Genomic DNA, 20651 nt, shown 5'->3' with positions numbered 1-20651 from the left:
GGAGTGTCCTCACACGCCCACACACGCCCTGCGAGCACGCTGGGATCTGTAAACACCGTAAACCCGGAAGAAGAAGAATTACGAGAATTTCTGAAGCCTTATGCGCCTCGCCTCATCTATACGCTCTTGCCAGTATCTGTTGGCGTTGTCGGTGACAACAAGCCACAGCACCAAGACCAGCAACACTAACGACTCCATGTTTATTGTTTACTATCCGGGTCGTGAGACTACCGCTTAAAAGATCACTGATGTCACTGTTTGCGCCGCCTAACGACATCACGTGACGTCCACCCACTTTCGCTAACTCCACCCAATGTGTCCACCCACTTCCAGCCAGCACGGTTCAGCGCGGTTGTAGTCGAAATGCAACTCCAACAGCCCCGCTCAGCTTGACTCAGCCCAACTCAGCACGGCACGGCTCAGCCCAACTCAGCCGCGTTGGTAGTGGAAAAGCGGCATAAACATCCATCCATCCATTATCTGTAACCATTCATCCTGTACACGGTCGCAGGCAAGCTGGAGCTTATCCCAGCTGACTAGGGGTGAGAGGCGGGGTACACCCTGGACAAGTCGCCAGATCATCACAGGGCTGACACAGAGACAAATAACCATTCACACTCACATTCACACCTACGGTCAATTTAGAGCCACCAATTAGCCTAACCTGCATGTCTTTGGGCTGTGGGGGAAACCGGAGCACCCAGAGGAAACATGCAAACTCCACACATTAAGGCCCTCGTCGGCCATTGGGCTTGAACCCAGAATCTTCTTGCTGTGAGGTGACAGCACTAATGACACCATTGTGCCACCCGGACCGTAAACAGGAATAATAATAGTGGCCACATTAAAAAAAAAAAGTGACTAGCCAAACAAACAAAAAAACAGGTCTGGGTATCCATCCATCCATTATCTGTAGCTGCTTATCCTGTTCTACATGGCCTATCCCAGCTGACTAGGGGTGAGAGGCGGGGTACGCTCTGGACAAGTTGCCACATCATCACAGGGTTGACACATAGAGACAAATAACCATTCACACTCACGGTCAATTTAGAGCCACCAATTAGCTTAATCTGCATGTCTTTGGATGAAACCAGAGGAAACCCACACAGACACAGGGAGAACATGCAAACTCCACACATTAAGGCCCTCGTCAGCCATTGGGCTTGAACCCAGAACCTTCTTGCTGTGAGGTGACAGCTCTAACAACGACATCATCATGCCACCCGGACCGTAAACAGGAATAATAATAGTGGCCGCATTAAAAAAAAAATGTGACTAGCCAAACAAACAAAAAAACAGGTCTGGGTATCCATCCATCCATTATCTGTAGCTGCTTATCCTGTTCTACACAGCCTATCCCAGCTGACTAGGGGTGAGAGGCGGGGTACGCCCTGGACAAGTTGCCACATCATCACAGGGTTGACACATAGAGACAAACCTGCATGTCTTTGGATGAAACCCACACAGACACAGGGAGAACATGCAAACTCCACACATTAAGGCCCTCGTCGGCCACTGGGCTTGAACCCGGTACCTTCTTGCTGTGAGGTGACAGCGCTAACAATGACACCATTGTGCCACCCGGACCGTAAACAGGAATAACGATAGTGGCCGCATTAAAAAAAATGTGACTAGCCAAACAAACAAACAAAAAAAAAAAACAGGTCTGGGTATCCATCCATCCATTATCTGTAGCTGCTTATCCTGTTCTACACAGCCTATCCCAGCTGACTAGGGGTGAGAGGCGGGGTACGCTCTGGACAAGTTGCCACATCATCACAGGGTTGACACAGAGACAAACCTGCATGTCTTTGGATGAAACCAGAGGAAACCCACACAGACATGGGGAGAACATGCAAACTCCACACATTAAGGCCCTCGTCGGCCACTGGGCTTGAACCCGGAACCTTCTTGCCGTGAGGCGACAGTGCTAACCACTACACCGCCGTGCCACCCGGAGTATAAACAGAAATATAATATTGACTACATTAAAAAAAAATGTGAATAGACAAAAAAATCTGGATAATAAATCCAAATTGATCACTTGCAGTGTGAACAGAGTCAGACTAACAAGTGTCCCGATGTGCGCTCTTTCTCACACACACACACAGTTTAACCCCATGGAGTGTCCAGGAATGAGCTGATATGTTGAGTCAGGTGTGTTGGAGCAGGGAAAACATTATAATGTACCATGCAGGGAGACTCAACTTGGGAAGAAAACACACAAAGTGCTCATGGTGTGCTTGCTGTATGCAGAACGTGTGCACACTTCTGCTAAAGGCCTGCTCTCTCATGCAGTGTTGAATTTCGTAATGGAATGTGAACTGCTCATCCGGATCTGTCCTCCTCCTCCTCCTCCTCCCAGAGTAGCCAACTAAACGACCGGTTTCACCAGTAAACCTTACAACATCGCCTCATCGCCAGCAGTCGCGCTTTTAAACAGCGCTGTTGTCGTTTTGAGCTGCAATACTCCACACTTAGCAACGACGCATCCCCAAATTAGCTCAGGCGATGCCGTTTCCCCAGAGACCACAGGCCACGTCCCAAACCGCACACTACCCTACTGAATAGTAGCCTACGTCAGACTTGGACGCCACCTAGTAAGGACGCGCTACTTAGTGCGCGAGGGTGCGATTTAGAACGCAGCTCCATCCATTCCTTTAAAGTAACACAGTAACTTTTTTAAGGAAGCTACCAACAAAAAAAAAGGGCCATGCTTCAAAGAAAGTTTTTACAAAGTATCCGCATCCAAATTAAAGTGTCACCTCACCAAATAAACACTACAGAAATTATCTGAGGACTTAAACCGACCTGGAGGAGTCCAAACTCCTGAGGTGAACCAGTGCAAGAAAATATTTTTCAATTTTATAAACAAAAACACAATAAATTAAACACCAGGTGGTGTTTCTTTTCTTGCTGAACAGTTCTAAAGTGAAACCAAACCGGGAAGAGGACAAACAAACAAACAAACAAATAATAATAATAATAATAATAATAATAATAATAATAATAATAATGGTCGGATCAAAGTGCGAGGCGCACAGACAGACGGACAGAGATACGGATGCTCCAGTGAATTAGCAGAGGAAAGCTAACAGGGGCTGCGAACCCACATCCTTCAAACCAAAACTTCCCCACAGCAAAAAAAAAAAAAAGTTTACAAATGTGTCAATAAATAACTTTAGAGATGGATACAAGTGCAGTGATGTGGACAGGTTTGCAGAGGATGAGAGTATGAGTATATGAGAGAGAGAGAAACTTCTTTCTTGTGTTTTCGACTCAATTCTTCAACACAGGAAACAGAAACGCGCACGCGACTGGGATGACCAGTGCGTGAAAGATAGACAGATAGATTGATAGATAAATAAATAAAGTTGATAAATAGTATAGAAGTTGTGTAACTTACGTTTGACTTTGTTGGGGTTTGGTTGCTTTCGTCGAGACATGATGATGATGATGATGGTGGTGGTGGTGATGATGAGGAGGAGGAGGATGAGGAGTGATGATGAGTTAAGGAAAGGGAAAGAGAGAAGGGGGGGAAGAAGCAAAGCTGTTCCGGAGAGGAATCAAAATGGCGTTTCCCGAGGATGTGCAAAAAGTTCGTTAACTCCGTGTTTTCTCTCCTCCTCTTCTTCTGAATCCCCCCACAGGAGGAGAACGAGATGTGTCAGGGTGGGAGGAGAGGAAAACGCACTTTAATTCGGGGTTTTTTTCCTCCCTCTCCTCTCCTCTCTTCTCTTCTCTTCTTCTCTACTCTCTCTCTCTCCGCGCGTCCTCTTCAGCTCTCTCTCTCTCTCTCTCTCGGTGTCTCTCTCTCATCACGTGTTGCGCTCCTGCCGGAGTCTCCAAGGGGACCGAGGCTGCTCCAAGCATCTCATCTCATCTCATCTCATCTCATGTCATCTCTCCAAGTGAAAGAAAAGGAAACTCAACTTGCTCCTCAAACAATAAAAGAGCGAACCACCTGTAGCATCATGATGTTCCAAATAATAATAATAATTATTATTATTATTATGAATAATAATCATTACAATAATAATAATTATTATTATTATATTGTGCGCCAATATGGGAACGAAAGGGTTAAAAAGTTTATTAAATGCCCTCACACCTATTTTACGCACATGGATGCGCACTTTGTACAAAACCAAAGAAATGCAATGATGTGCACAAGGTTGCCATTGAGGTCTAATATAATCCAATTAAAGTACATGCATGGTTCACTCAAGTAAAAAAAAAAAAAAATATATATATATATATATATATATATATATATATATATATATATATATATATATATATATAATAAAATCAACAAAACTTTTTATAGACGCTGGATTGGATACTTCAGACCCAATGCTCAAATTTCCATTTCAGTGTAATGCCTGATAGATACAGCCCCCATCCCTCCACGTGTCTCACAGCTCATCAACTAGGCTAAAAGCCACTGAGATCCAGGTTGCCAGATTCACCACGACTCTCCATTTCATACACGGTTTCAAAGCCAGTTCCCCAAATCAGTCAAACCCGAATTATAAATAAACAATCATTGCATCTCCGAGTATTAGACTGTTTAAAATATAAACAGTGCAAAAACAAACAAACAAGGATTGAAAATGCAAAACCTGGCAACCAGAAGAGTTGCGCCGTGCCAGGCCTCCCCCTTCTTTTCTTCTTCCATCTCCGACTCTGGCAGCTCTCCCTACCTGAGCCTACAGGACCAAACAGGTTCCACTAGAGGCCATTTTATCAGATGCTCACACAAAGTTTTCCATTAAAAAACAAGAAGTTTGAAAATTGTTTACACTTTCACTGTGATTAAAAAAAAAAATCTCATCTCGAACAGCATTTATCATCTATCACCTATTTCAGTTTACTAATCCCTGTTTACACAGTGCATTCAATTCATCTGTGATTGAATCATGTAAATTCATTGATATGGTGATAAAGTAAGTGATTGTGTTTTAAAGCCTATAGCGTCCAAAGTGAGGCGGCACGGTGGTGTAGTGGTTAGCACTGTCGCCTCACAGCAAGAAGGTCCTGGGTTCGAGTCCTATGGCCGGCGAGGGCCTTTCTGTGCGGAGTTTGCATGTTGTCCGCCCGGGTTTCCTCCGGGTGCTCCGGTTTCCCCCACAGTCCAAAGACATGCAGGTTAGGCTAACTAGTGACTCTAAATTGAGTGTGAATGGTTGTCTGTGTCTATGTGTCAGCCCTGTGATGACCTGGAGACTTGTCCAGGGTGTACCCCGCCTTTCGCCCATAGTCAGCTGGGATAGGCTCCAGCTTGCCTGCGACCCTGTAGAACAGGATAAAGCGGCTAGAGATAATGAGATGAGATGAGCGTCCAAAGTATATTTATCCTACTTGTCTATTACATTAATAATGAGTAGGTGTATGTGTATCCATGATTTTTTTTTTAACCGCAGAGGTCAACAAATACAAAGTTCAGAATTTATGGAGTATTAGGCGAAAGTAACACAATGCATTGAGACATTAAGTATTTAACTGAAATGATGTCTCACTTTTTTTGCAATCTATCAGCTTACCAACATCAAACATGCCATGGAAATTCTTGTATGATAGCTGATTAGATTAAACCCTGGATGTCCATAGTTTCAGTTTTAAAGCACTTCCATATCATGAGCGTGATACTGTATATTTCATCATATACATGTTGTTATTGGGCGGCACGGTGGTGTAGTGGTTAGCGCTGTCGCCTCACAGCAAGAAGGTCCTGGGTTCAAGCCCCGGGGCTGGCAAGGGCCTTTCTGTGTGGAGTTTGCATGTTCTCCCCGTGTCCGCGTGGGTTTCCTCCGGGTGCTCTGGTTTCCCCCACAGTCCAAAGACATGCAGGTTAGGTTAACTGGTGACTCTAAATTGACTGTAGGTGTGAATGTGAGTGTGAATGGTTGTCTGTGTCTATGTGTCAGCCCTGTGATGACCTGGCGACTTGTCCAGGGTGTACCCCGCCTTTCGCCCGTAGTCAGCTGGGATAGGCTCCAGCTTGCCTGCGACCCTGTAGAAGGATAAAGCGGCTAGAGATAATGAGATGAGACATGTTGTTATTCTGTTTGGTCTCTTCACCAGTCAGGTTTGAGACTCGATGCATGAGGTGCTTTAACTGTTAAACACTGATGTTGTGAAAAACTAAAGCAATACTTTGTTTAGAAATGCAGTCATGGGTGGTCATTAGGTATATTAGATTTATAAGTCGCAGGATCGCAGGCAAGCTGGAGCCTATCCCAGCTGACTACGGGTGAAAGGCGGGGTACACCCTGGACAAGTCGCCAGGTCATCACAGGGCTGACACATAGACACAGACACCCATTCACACTCACATTCACACCTACGGTCAATTTAGAGTCACCAGTTAACCTAACCTGCATGTCTTTGGACTGTGGGGGAAACTGGAGCACCCGGAGGAAACCCACGCAAACATGGGGAGAACATGCAAACTCCTCACAGAAAGGCCCTCGCCAGCCACGGGGCTCGAACCCAGACCATTTTGGATAAAAGCCCTTTCTTCTGCTGTGCATCAGCTCTGTATTTATCTGTCATCTATTTTTTTTATAGTAATGATCTCAAAACTTTCTCAGTAAAATCACTCAGCAAAGGACACAGTTAAGTCCAGTCTAAACTATTTCAGTCAATGAGTAACTTATTCGTGTGCATTACATGCACTGTTTTACCCAAAACCCCAGTATAATTCTACTATTGAAAGTTATTTCAGTGATTATAACCTGAATGCAGAATAAAGTTAGTGTGCTCTATTTTCCAGTGTAAACTCCGTTGGTGGAGCTCATGTAGTAACTTCATAGTTTGGTATTTATACCATCAGCAGCACCAGAGGAAAGGTAAAGAAGAAGAAAAAATAATAAAACCACTAATAATACCATGCCACAATTGCAAAAAGTTCTTATAAAGTAACTGAAGACATGATGGCTGTCCGAGACTGAGAGGGAAACTTGAGAGTGATGTTATTTATTGACCTGTTGCCACGGCTCCCAAATGCAACGCTGTTGCTAAGAAACAACCTTTCACAGCAACAAAAGGTTTCCTTTATCCTTCATGAACCGAGGCTGAAAGAGCAGCTACCTCTCACAGGGGAGAGCAAACTTTGAGAGCATCCCACATTACAGCAGAGTCGCAAAAACTCATTTCTAGGTTTCATCCATCGCCTCGACTCATACAGCAACTCTTCAGGGCTGTTAGTTGAAAAGATAGCCTTTAATATCCCAAAGTGCATTATTATTAATATTATTATTATTATTATTATTATTATTATGGTCAGTATATCCTGTACTACTTAGTGTATAAAAGCTGTTCTTGAATTATTTAGGATGATCAGCACTAAACTGTAGATTGTAGCGTTCAGGATGACATCGATTACTCAAATTTCAGTCATTTGAATTCAACATTTGTCAGTCAGACAGGGCAGATAAACAAAATGATCAAGGTATATTTAAAATAAAAGTGCAAGTATACAGTATGGCAATTCTTCCCTATTAAATTTATGCATCACTTTTTGTGCAACTTGGTAGAGTTTGTGAAAATGTTGTGTAATGTGTAAAACTAGACAAAACTCTCCTGCTACAATAATAATAAGGCGGCACGGTGGTGTAGTGGTTAGCACTGTTGCCTCACAGCAAGAAGGTTCTGGGATCGAGGCCGGCGAGGGCCTTTCTGTGAGGAGTTTGCATGTTCTCCCCGTGTCCGCGTGGGTTTCCTCCGGGTGCTCCGGTTTCCCCCACAGTCCAAAGACATGCAGGTTAGGTTAACTGGTGACTCTAAAGGCCAATTTATGCTGACAACCCAGTCCTCGCAGACGGCATCGCAGATGGTGTCTGCGTAGCCCCCCCACCTTCGCAGACGCTCTGTGCGCACCTCCCAAAAATTGTGACCACCACAGAAGCCTCGCAGACAGCGTCGCAGACAAGAGGGCTCTGATTGGTCCACTCTACATCTGCTGTACACGCACTTCCGCTTCCCTACTTTCCCGGTTTGGTTTGTTTTCACGACCGGCATTTTTAAAAACACGAGTGAAGATGGAGCAGCACGAAGAGCGGTTGATTGAGGAAGTGAGGAAGTACGTACATCTATACGACTCCAGTTCTAGTCATTATAAGTAACCGGAGGATAAACACTCCACTAATCACACCCACCAACTACTCCTAGTGATTTCACGACTTCGCGCCTCTTTGCGTTGTGGTGGTGAATAACATCGCGCACGCCTATTACTCCCCACTCAATGATAAATTACAACTGTCTGCGAAAAGCTATCTGCGAAAGCCTTGTCGCAAGAGCATGCAGAGGCCCTAAGGCTACATCCACACGACAACGGCAATGAGATTTTATTTAAAAAAATATCGCGTCCACATGGGCAACGGATCAGTAAAATATCAGGTACATATGGCAACGCAACGCTTGCTGAAAACGATGCAATACACATGCCACACCTCTACGTGCGCTGTAAGACGGTCCCATCTGAGACACCAGAACAATAGAAGAAGTAGGACGCATGCGCATAAACCCCTTCTTCTACCCGGCGTGAAGTACTCAGAGGAACAAACACACAACAACAAGAAGAAGATGGCTGCAACTACGCGAGGAAATCGTGCCTTCTGTGTGTACAAATTAGTTTTATTAGTGTGCATAGTTTTATATAACTTAATTTTCTTATTGTGTGTGAACATTTTGAAAAGCATTTTTATATAATTTATATAACTTTTTATATTGTGTGTGAACATTTTGAAAAGCAGTCTTATCCAATAAAAAAAAGAAATTCAAGAAATGGTTCAGTTACTTGTTTATTTAAAAGAAAAGCTGTATACAAAAGTGAATGCAATGCAGTGGTTCATACAAAACAGCGAGAGTGCTGCTTGTTCTAGTCATGTGGTTGTGACGTCATCGTAAACAAATCCGTTCTCATCCAGACGACTTCGCAACGGCGCCGTTGCCAGATTTTTCCACTCTGGAACCCGTTCTCAAAAAATATCGTTTTAGGGCACCCAAAACGCCGGTGCCGTGTGGACGCCAGGCCGAAACGATAAACAATTTTATCAGATTCACCTGAATCCGTTGCCATGTGGACAGCCTCTAAATTGAGCGTAGGTGTGAATGTGAGTGTGAATGGTTGTCTGTGTCTATGTGTCAGCCCTGTGATGACCTGGCGACTTGTCCAGGGTGTACCCCGCCTTTCGCCCATAGTCAGCTGGAATAGGCTCCAGCTTGCCTGCGACCCTGTAGAACAGGATAAGTGGCTACATATAATGGATGAATGGATGGATGTTCTTGTTCCCCTAAAGATCTAAGAAAGTCAGTGTGTGTTTGTGTGTGTGGGGGGGGTCTGTCACATAAACCAGTTTGTCTCTATGTGTTTTATCTTGCAGCCCTTCACCACGTAGCTACACAACACAACTCCAACACAATCATCTAACACCCAGTGCACATGAGCATGAAGGTCCCTTTCTAATGCACAAGCTTTATATACACAGTGACCATGATTTCTAGCATACATTGTAAAAAGTTATTCTTTAACATGTTGTGTCTTACAGTGACTCATTGCCAGCTCTGTAGACGTCTCAGTCCAGAAATGCATACTGCATTGATTGATGTGCTTTTTCTCCAAAAATGAAATGCTGATTTTGCATGCATGGGTCACAGTGGTGTAGTGGAAGCACGGTCGCCTCACAGCAACAAGGTTTTAGGTTCGAGTTCTGGGTTTGCATGTTCTCCCCTTGTCTGCGTGGGTTTCCTCCGGGTGCTCTGGTTTCGCCTAAAGACATGTTGTTAGGCTAACATGGGGAAGACATGGCCTGAGGTTGGGCTGAAGTGTCCTTGAGCAAGGCATCGAACCCTCAGCTGCTCCCTGGGTGCTGTAGTATAGCTGTCCAGTGCTCGGGGTATGTGTGTGTGCTCATTGCTCACTTGTGTGTGTTCAGTGCTTCAGATGAGTTACATGTAGAGGAAACATTTCACTGTGCTTGAGAGTATGTGTGATAAATAAAGTCTTCTTCTTCATTAATTGGCTGTAGTAAGTATTTAATGTCATGTAACTCCTGGCCAAGTAGCGTGCATTGCATTATGATCTAAAGGCATCAAGTTTTTAGTACAAGTTTTTCGAAATGTTTCGAACTTATCTGAAGGTATTAGTAATTGAAAATTGGAAAAAAAAATTAACATTAGTGAGGGTTTTTTTTTTTGGTTGAACATGTTTCTGTTGGTTTCTATAATGATAATATTTGGTAGAAGATTTTATGTTTAACAAAATATATTATGTAAGATGTAAAATATATATAAGTTCCAGTTTACAGAAAGTACTAACATTTCAAATTCAGAGATGTCTTGAAAAGCAGAGAACTGAGGGAAAACTCACCCTTGAACTGGTTCATATTACTTTTTAACTTTTTATTAAAAACAAAAAAGTTTAATTCAAATATTTGTATTTGTGTATATAGTAAAATTACCCTCAAGAGAATGACTGATAAGTTTGATTTCACTGACGCAGTAATATTGTGTCATAATTTTGTCTCATTCCCATTTTTTTCAACCAAGAAACAGAGATTTGCTGTAATCCACATACTGAAGTATATTGCTTTATTTAACTTTTTATTACTCAGTAAACTAGATGGTCAGACAATGCACACTTTTTATGAGATCTTAAAAATTATTACCCCCATTTAACACCATCGTGAGATGAGGATGAACCTACGTTCAGATATGTCAATCCATAGCTGAAATTTTACAGCAATTAGAAGAACAAAGGACATATTCTCCCTGAGAACACACTGTTTAACGAGAGACAGAGAGAGAGAGAGAGAGAGAGAGAGAGAGAGAGACAGATACTACTATACTATGAATTCTGTCGAACAATCTTGATTGCTGAGTGTGTTTAGTATGCTCTTCAATCACAAATAATATCTAGTGTGTGGTTATGTGCATGTGTGATTCTGAGAATACATGAGTTACAACATAAGTGACATAACTGACTGTTTGTTTGGTGTTATTATTTGTTGCCAGAGGTATAAAACCTTTGGCCGAATTTGGAAATTAAGTCAATCAAGACCAAACAGAGTAGGATTGGGTAACCAGTGTTGCAGAACATGGAAAGGTGTTTATTACAGAATACTCATTGTGTGTGTGTGTGTTTGAGAGAGAGAGAGAGAGAGAGAGAGAGAGAGATCCTCGGTGATGAACTGGCATCCCATCCTGTCTGTGTTGCCTGGATAGGCTTCGGACCCAGTGTGACCCTGACTGGGATAAAGCAATTCATGAATAATGAATGAATGAATGAATGAACTTTAATTAAGGTAAATCATCACTTAGCAGCCAGAGGGATTGGCTTAGTATAGCTAGTTAACCCAAAGTAGAATTGCTTGCTAAGAAAAGTTCGAACAAATTCCTGAAAATTAAGCAGGTTGAAAAATAAACTGAGTTGTACCAGAGAGAGAGAGAAAGAGAGAGAGAGTGTCTGCTAAATAAGAGAAAGGGGAGTGTTAAAATGTACCACTGAAAGCAATGACTAAGAGGTTAGTAGTGCCATCTTTTGGTAAATATCAGTAATGTAGTCCAGTCCAATCCAATCCAATCCAATCCAATCCAATCCAATCTTATTCTTAAACAGATTTTACTTAAGTTATTTGTTCAAGTCTGGGCAGCATTTTGTGAACAAACTCCAAATAATATACACTTTTACCTGTTCATTCTTTTTCTGGTGTCACTGAAATATAGCGGTGGCATTCACACAAGCAATTTGGAAACCATTTTGGTTTATGACGTGTACATTAATGTTGTAGTGGCCCTGCAGAGGAGCAAAAGGAGAGAAAAAGACAAAATCAGGGGTATAACGAGAGAGAGAGAGAGAGAGAGAGAGAGAGAGAGAGAGAGAGAGAAATCAAACAGACCTTTAGTGGAAGCTTCGTCTCTTTCAAAAGCGTCTGGATTGTCACCATTTCTGAAATATATATATATATACAGTGGTGCTTGAAAGTTTGTGAACGCTTTAGAATTTTCTAGATTTCTGCATAAATATGACATAAAACATCATCAGATTTTCACACAAGTCCTAAAAGTAGATGAAGAGAACCCAGTTAAACAAATGAGACAAAATATTATACTTGGTCATTTATTTATTGAGGGAAATCATCCAATATTACATATCTCTGAGTGGCAAAAGTGTGTGAACATCGAGGATTAGCAGTTAATTTGAAGGTGAAATTAGAGTCAGGTGTTTTCAATCAAAGGGATGACAATCAGGTGTGAGTGGGCACCCTGTTTTATTTAAAGAACAGGGATCTATCAAAGTCTGATCTTCACAACACATGTTTGTGGAAGTGTATCATGGCATGAACAAAGGAGATTTCTGAGGACCCCAGAAAAAGCGTTGTTGATGCTCATCAGGCTGGAAAAGGTTACAAAACCATCTCTAAAGAGTTTGGACTCCACCAATCCACAGTCAGACAGATTGTGTACAAATGGAGGAAATTCAAGACCATTGTTACTCTCTCCAGGAGTGGTCGACCAACAAAGATCAGTCCAAGAGAAAGGCGTGTAATAGTTGGCGAGGTCACAAAGGACCACAGGGTAACTTCTAAGCAACTGAAGGTCTCTCTTACATTGGCTAATGTTAATGTTCATGAGTCCACCATCAGGAGAACACTGAACAACAATGGTGTGCATGGCAGGGTTGCAAGGAGAAAGCCACTGCTATCCAAAAAGAACATTGCTGCTCATCTGCAGTTTGCTAAAGTTCACATGATCAAGCCAGAAGGCTATTGGAAAAATGTTTTGTGGATGGATGAGACCAAAATAGAACTTTTTGGTTTAAATGAGAAGCATTATGTTTGGAGAAAGGAAAACACTACATTCCAGCATAAGAACCTTATCCCATCTGTGAAACATGGTGGTGGTAGTATCATGGTTTGGGCCTGTTTTGCTGCATCTGGGACAGGACAGCTTGCCATCATTGATGGAACAATGAATTCTGAATTATACCAGCAAATTCTAAAGGAAAATGTCAGGACATCTGTCCATAAACTGAATCTCAAGAGAAGGCGGGTCATGCAGCAAGACAACGACCCTAAGCACACAAGTCGTTCGATCAAAGAATAGTTAAAGAAGAATAAAGTCAATGTTTTGGAATGGCCAAGTCAAAGTCCTGACCTTAATCCAATCGAAATGTTGTGGAAGGACCTGAAGCGAGCAGCTCATGTGAGGAAACCCACCAACATCCCAGAGTTGAAGCTGTTCTGTACGGAGGAATGGGCTAAAATTCCTCCAAGCCGGTGTGCAGGACTGATCAACAGTTACTGGAAACCTTTAGTTGCAGTTATTGCTGCACAAGGGGGTCACACCAGATACTGAAAGGAAAGGTTCTCATAGTTTTGCCACTCGCAGATATGTAATATTGGATCATTTTCCTCAATAAATAAATGACCAAGTATAATATTTTTGTCTCATTTGTTTAACTGGGTTCTCTTTATCTACTTTTAGGACTTGTGTGAAAATCTGATGATGTTTTAGATCATATTTATGCAGAAATATAGAAACTTTCAAGCACCACTGTATGTGTGTGTGTATATATATGTGTGTGTGTATATATATATATATACACACACACACACACACACACACACACACACACACACACACACACACGTCACAGCACCAATAATTAAAACTTTTTTCTCTGTCCTTTAAATATTTTCTATTGCAAAAATGTCCTTAACATGTATTTGTACAAGTGATGGGTCATGAATTAAGAAATAAAAGAAAAAAAACTTTTTTTTGAAGCAACATTTAAATTCATTACAGGATTTTAAACTCACTTATATTTACATATGGGGCAATATCATGATTACAGCTGTCTATTTAACAGTTATTCCACAAAATCAAGATTGAATGGAATAACTGTTTTACTCTATCCACATTTACTGGATTTTGAAAAATAGAGCATTTTTATTTTTTGCAAATTAGATAAATAAAAACTTTATACAAAATGTCCGACAAAATAATTTCCGCTTCGAATGTAAACAAACCAGTGAAATGACAGTAGCAATTTATGAAAAATGCTATAATAATAATAATAATAATAATAATAATAATAATAATAATAATAATAATAATTATTATTATTATTATTATTATTATTAAATAAATAAATAAATAAATAAATACAGATACGTTCTTACCATCAAATACTTCTATTCCATATTTTGTGGCTGGTTTTTTTTGGGGGGGGGTTTGTTTTCGAGTAGAGTTTTTATTTCATCCTCGGTTGGTTCAGCAACACGCTCTGCCATTTTGTTTTTCTCTCTTCACGGTATATGAGCTGATAGCCTAGTTGTAGAGTAGCCAATCAGAACATGCGGTTGCTCATATCCAGTGAATGTGGATGGAATAAAAAGAAATACATAGATTGTGGCCTTCATCCAAGAAGTTTCTCAAAAGCATCAAAGCACAAAGAACATGAAAGTTTTGAAACACTAATACTTCAGTGTTCTTGGGCAACTGGGCTATACCACTCTGAGAAAATAAGGTTGTAAATTGCACCATTACTTATCCCTGTGCTGGTACTCAAGGGTACCTTTTATTCCTTTATTATTCATCATTCACCTGAAAAAATGAACACAGTGTACCTTAAAATTTTAAGCTGAACCATAAAAGTTTAATTATGTACATTAAAACTATTTCATTGGTGATACTTTCACCTTCCTTGGAGATAGAAATATATTAAAAGGGTGAAAAAACATACCCTTGAGTATACCCAAGCCCTTCGTCCCTCCCTCCATGTATAGTTTGCTACCTTTGTAACCTTAAAAGCAAGAATAAAAGTGTTCTTCTCTTCTATCACATATATCACAAGAAATTAACTCTTACCGCCTCTCCTGTTGCCACAGAAGGTGAAACGAGGGAAATTGGGTAAGCAGATGGGCTCATCATGACGGGTTATGATAACTCCTTTGCGAACCAAATCCACAGTTAGATAAAGTTCATCAATGGATTGCCCTATAGATGACACATGATTTACTTTAATTTCTCACAATGATAAAATCCTCTGTAATGCTGAACACACGGATGTGGGTGAACTTACTCAGGAGAATGGATATTTTGACATATAGCTGTGTCTGTAGGTCTGAGCAGGAGCTCAGTGTGAAGCCTACATCCTGTATGGGGTCTGGAAGGACAAAGTCAGATAACATCTTTTAGAGTCTTTAAAGTAAGTGTGTTAGTCCACAGTGTTGGACTGAACAGTTCGGCTTTTCTCTGCTAACTGAAATCACAAGATGAGCATTACATTGTTTGAGATGAATTAAGCATGTCATAAAGGCTTAATGGGAAGCCATGGCCTAAAGGTTAGAGAAGTAGCTTTGGGCCCAGAAGGTCACTGGTTTGATTCCTTTGACTAGCAGGAATGGCTGAAGTGTCCTTGAGCAAGGACACTAACCTGGGCACTATAGCACAGCCGCCCACTGCTCTGGGTGTGTGTGTGTGTGTGTGTGTGTACGTCCACGTGTGCTCACATCCCTAGATGGGTTAAATGCAGAGAAAGAATTTCACTGTGCTCTAATGTCTCATCTCATCTCTAGCTGCTTTATCCTGTTCTACAGGGTCACAGGCAAGCTATCCCAGCTGACTACGGGCGAGAGGCGGGGTACACCCTGAACAAGTCGCCAGGTCATCACAGGGCTGACACATAGACACAGACAACCATTCACACTCACATTCACACCTACGGTCAATTTAGAGTCACCAGTTAACCTAACCTGCATGTCTTTGGACTGTGGAGGAAACTGGAGCACCCGGAGGAAACCCACGCGGACACGGGGAGAACATGCAAACTCCACACAGAAAGGCCGTCGCCAGCCACGGGGCTCGAACCCGGACCTTCTTGCTGTGAGGCGACAGCGCTAACCACTACACCACCGTGCCGCCCCATATGTCATTCTATAAATGAAAAAAAGAAAGTAAATACAATGTCATGCTCCGCTCCGTACATCCACGCTGGAGATTATGAATCTCTCACGCCAGCGCCAATCCGGAACGGGAATTCCTTCATGCCTGCATTCACTTCCTGGTTTTCTCTGCTGTTATAAAAACGCCGTTCTCAGACAGGAACTTTGCCAAAATGTCTCACTTTGCTTCTAGCCGTTTCTGTGTCTCTGTTATGTTTCATGGTTATTTACTCAAGCTCATTTTTCTAGTTCATGGTTTTTGCACTAGGGTTTTGTTCTTGTTTTTGGTTTCTTGTCCTAGCATTTTTTTGTCCTTGCCTGTTTCGTGTTTTTGTCTAGTTTTCTGTCTCTTGTTATCTGGATTATTTTTGCCATTTGTTTACTCTTATGCCACGCCCTTTTCCCTGGATTAAGTCTCTCTATTTATTTGATAACTGTCTGTGTTCTGCTTGTGGATCCTTATCCCACCACACCTCCACGACCCCTAACACAATTTGTTGGTAATAACATTGTACGTATATGTCATCATTACATGACACTGTATTTATGGTTCAGGTCTTTTTACATTTTGAGAATGCAGAAAATGTTTTTCTTTTACCTGTGAAAGTCAGTATTTTAATAGTTATTCCACAAAATAGTCGTACATTAGCTGATGAGGTGCATAGCACCGAGTTGTCTATAAGTCGTGTATGACGAGATTGAGTGGAAAAACTGTTTTTATTCTATCCACATTCACTGGATTTTGAGAAACAGAGCATTTTTATTTATTTTTTGTAAATTCGATAATTAAAACTTTATACAAAACATCTGACAATCATTTCTGCTTAGAATGTAAACAAGTTGGCGAAGTGACAGTAGCAACTTGTGGAAAATGCAATAATAATTCTTGAAAAATAAAGACGTGTTCTTCCCATGAAATATTCTTATTCAATATTTAGTTGCTTTTTTTGTGTGTGTGTATTTTTTGGGGGGTTTACTTTAGTTTTTTTTTTGGGGCAGTTGGCAAACCAACTTAAAGTTGCATTACCACGACTGACTGGGCTGGAGTGTGGAACAAGCAATATTATGGGGAAAAACAAACAAGAAAACTATATTCTTTTAACTATTTATGTTTCTTTTAAATACTTGCTAACAATTTTTGGGGTTTTGTTTACCACTAGAGTTTTTATTTCGTCCTCGGTTGGTTCAGTAACAGACTCCACCATTTTGTTTTTCTCTACTGATGGTACATGAGCTAATCTCCAAGTAGTAGAGTAGCCAATCAGAGCACACAATTGCTCATATCCAGTGAATGTGGATAGAATAATATAGATTATATCAGTCTCTCTCTCTCTCAGGCATATCACTGCAGTGACATGGCTCTGATGGCTTTTTTTCTTCCAGTCATCAAGCTTTCTAGGGAAGAATTACAGTAGTGGTTTCCCGTTGCCTCCTACTGAATTATTATAGAGGTTTTCTTCTCTCAAGGCAAGGCAAGGCAAGGCAAGTTTATTTATATAGCACATTTCATACACAATGGCAGTTCAATGTGCTTTACAGAAGTAAAAACAAAAACAGTAAACAATAGAGAAATAAAATTACATAAAATAATTTTATTTTTATTCTAAAACAATTAATTAAAATAATTAAAAGAATTAAAAGAAAATAATAAGAATTAAACAATAGTAGAAATAAAATAATAAAATAAAATAGAAATAGGAGGAGAAAAAACCCCCAGCAGAATAGAATAAAGAATAAAATAGAATAAAGTTAAAATTAAAGTAAATTTAAAACATGCAGAGAAAGTAAAAATTATATAAAAAAAAAGAAGACAATATTAATTATTTAACAGAAAGCATCTGAAAACAGCTTGGTCTTTAACCTAGATTTGAAGCTGCCAACAGCAGGAGCATTTTTAATGTCCTCTGGCAGTTGGTTCCATAGCTGCACTGCATAGTAGCTAAAAGCTGCTTCACCACACTTTGTTTTAACAACTGGTTTTAATAGTAAATTTTTCTGTTTCAATCTGGTAGATCTGATTGGGTTAGGCCGCTGCAACATATCAGAGAGGTAATTGGGCCCTGTACCATTTAGAGATTTGTACACCAGCAGCAATACTTTAAAGTCAATTCTGTAGCTTACTGGAAGCCAGTGAAGGGACCTTAGAATTGGAGTAATGTGCTCTGTTCTTTTTGTTCGTGTGAGAACCCTAGCCGCTGCATTTTGAACCAGCTGAAGTCGTTTGATGGTCTTTTTTGGCAGGCCTGTGAAAAGGCCATTGCAGTAATCAACCCTACTAGAGATGAAGGCATGTATTAGTTTTTCCAGATCATGTTTTGACATAAGTCCTCTTAGTTTGGAAATGTTTTTTAGGTGATAAAATGCCGTTTTAGTGATTGCTTTCATGTGACTGTCAAAGTTTAGCTCGCTGTCAATGAAAACACCAAGATTTTTAACCATTTCTTTAGTTTTCATCCCTTTTGTGTCTCAACCTTTCACATTCACACCTATGGGCACTTTAGAGTAGCTGGTTTTTTTTTTTGGGGGGGGGGTGTTCTTCTTTAGGTTTTTTTTTTTTTTTTTGGTGGTTGGCAAACCAACTTAAAGGTGCATTACCGCCACTGACTGGGCTGGAGTGTGGAACAAAATGGAGTGTGTTACTGAACCAACTGAGGACGAAATAAAAACTCTATTGGTAAACAAAACCCCCAAAATTGTTAGCAAGTATTTAAAAGAAACAGAAATAGTTAAAAGAATATAGTTTTTTTTTCTAACTGCATGTCTCTGGACGGTGGGCAAAACCAGAGCATGCAAACATGCACACAGAAAGGCCCCCGTCAGCCATGAGATTCAAACCCGGAACATTCTTGCTGTAAGGTGACAGTGCTGTGCCGCCCAGTTATACCACTATCCTACAATAATAGAAAAACAGATTCTTCAAGTGTAAGGGTATTAGATATTTACAGGTTCTATATGTAACTCTATATTGACTGTCCCTCATCCACTCATTCATCCATTTTCAGTAATATTTTGTTTCTTTGTCAGGTTCACGGTGGATCCAGAGCCTATCCCAGGAACATTGGATACTAAGCAACTGCGTGCATGGGACTGTGATCCGTTACAGGACACTACACACAAACACACATTTGCACCTAGCATAGTTGATCCATTTACCAGAACCCACACAAAACCCATAAAGACATGGGGAGAACATGGACAGAAACTCCACACAGACCATAACCTGAGCTCATGATCGAACCGGGACCCTGGAGCTGTCAGACAGCAATGTACATTTAATTATGCACATCAACATGGTTTTAAAGATACACTACCTTCACTTTCCCGGTGAAAGCATCATCTAAAAGGACTAGTAAAAGGAAACATGTCCAGCAGCAGCAATGCTATAGTTGAGTACCTTGCTTTTCTGAAAGTCATGACGAGAGAAGACAACTCGCTAATTTAACCTTCAAGGAAATGTATATGTCTTAAAGTATATCTTTGTTAATATCTGGATTGGTTTTATGAAGGCTGTGGCTGAACTTATCCAGTAAGGATGAATATCTTTTAATAACTTCCTGTTTTTCTAAGATGTACATCATCATCATTATCATCTACCATGGCTTGCGAAGTATTTCCAGTATTTGCTTTTCAGATAATTGAACCAAATTAAAATTGAATAATTCTATATCATTCCCATATGTTGTTCTGAACAATTGTATAGACAAGAAATAAGTTTAAGAGGTTTTTTTTCCAATTACTGAGAAGACACACACGACACATACACACAATGTGAAATTCAATATGTACACATTTGCTCTCACCACAGCTCCTGTATATCACTTGGATCTTTTCTGATTTGCACGCAGTGTGAACAGGCCAGTAGTCTTCCTGTGTGTCCACTGAAGGTAGATGTAACATGCTCAGGATCACTACAATGATGTATAACTTCATAATAAAATATACACTTTTTACAGTGCTGGTAAATCGGTTCATCACATAGAGCTTTCCTGACTTCGGTTTATTTTGAACAGGAAATGGTACAAAATGGACTAGGATGAGAAACTTCCTATTTTGGTTTAGTTTCTACAATAATGTGAGGCACAAGCGAGTTCCACTTCCTTCTGCATGCTAAAACTAGCTGAACTGACCGCTCACAATGGAGTCTTGTTGTCCATCAGTGCAAACTGCCCTTAGATGTTTTTGTGCAACATGCAGTTTTTTTCTTTACTTGTTTGTACTGTATAAGGTTTGTATGAATATATATATATATATATATATATATATATATATATATATATATATATATATATATATATAAAATCATTATCTCTAGCTGCTTTATTCTGTTATACACACAGCTGTAATTGAAGAGAAGGAAAGAAAGAAACCTTTATTCGTCACATGCACACTTCAAGCACAGTGAAATTCATCCTCTGCATTTAACCCATCTGAAGCAGTGAACACATGCACACACGCCCAGAGCAGTGGGCAGCCACACCACAGCGCCCGGGGAGCAGTCAGGGGTCAGGTACCTTGCTCAAGGGTACCTTGCTCAAGGGCACCTCAGCCCAAGGCCACCCCACGTCAACCTAACTGCATGTCTTTGGATTGTGGGGGAAACCGGAGCACCCGAAGGAAACCCACGTAGACACGGGGAGAACATGCAAACTCCACACAGAAAGGCCCTCGCCGGCCACTGGGTTCGAACCCGAAACCTTC

The 20651-nt window shown here is 40.8% G+C and overlaps 2 protein-coding genes across 5 annotated transcripts in view; both read right to left on the bottom strand.

Moving 5' to 3' along the window:
* The window catches only part of rreb1a (ras responsive element binding protein 1a), a 127947-nt gene extending 124007 nt beyond the window's left edge, over window positions 1-3940 (bottom strand). For 2 of the 3 annotated variants that reach the window (XM_060922493.1, XM_060922491.1), the window contains exon 1: window positions 3407-3939. Coding sequence is in view for 2 of the 3 variants with exons in the window: in XM_060922491.1 (XP_060778474.1) it covers window positions 3407-3446 (40 nt within the window). In the remaining variant the exon portion in view is untranslated. Of the gene's footprint in view, window positions 1-3406 lie in introns of all 3 variants that reach the window. The other variant, XM_060922492.1, reaches the window with a different exon arrangement.
* Window positions 3941-11164: 7224 nt separating this feature from the next.
* On the bottom strand, window positions 11165-19947 carry ly86 (lymphocyte antigen 86). Of its 2 annotated transcripts, none has more exons than XM_060920721.1 (6): window positions 19754-19947; window positions 15092-15175; window positions 14878-15006; window positions 11904-11953; window positions 11696-11800; window positions 11165-11249 (listed from the first exon to the last, which is right to left on the bottom strand). In XM_060920721.1, the coding sequence occupies exons 1-5, from the start codon at window positions 19923-19925 to the stop codon at window positions 11717-11719; spliced, it is 519 nt and encodes a 172-aa protein (XP_060776704.1). In that variant the 5' UTR covers window positions 19926-19947; the 3' UTR covers window positions 11165-11249; window positions 11696-11716. The 2 variants fall into 2 exon arrangements, with proteins under 2 accessions (XP_060776704.1, XP_060776703.1); XM_060920720.1 differs by having other exon boundaries at window positions 11170-11253.
* Between the last annotated feature and the right edge of the window lie 704 nt (window positions 19948-20651).

Source organism: Neoarius graeffei, chromosome 5, assembly GCF_027579695.1.
Source record: "Neoarius graeffei isolate fNeoGra1 chromosome 5, fNeoGra1.pri, whole genome shotgun sequence".
Lineage (NCBI taxonomy): Eukaryota > Metazoa > Chordata > Actinopteri > Siluriformes > Ariidae > Neoarius > Neoarius graeffei.
Note: the sequence above shows the minus strand (reverse complement) of the source record. Positions and strands in the feature narration are given on the sequence as shown.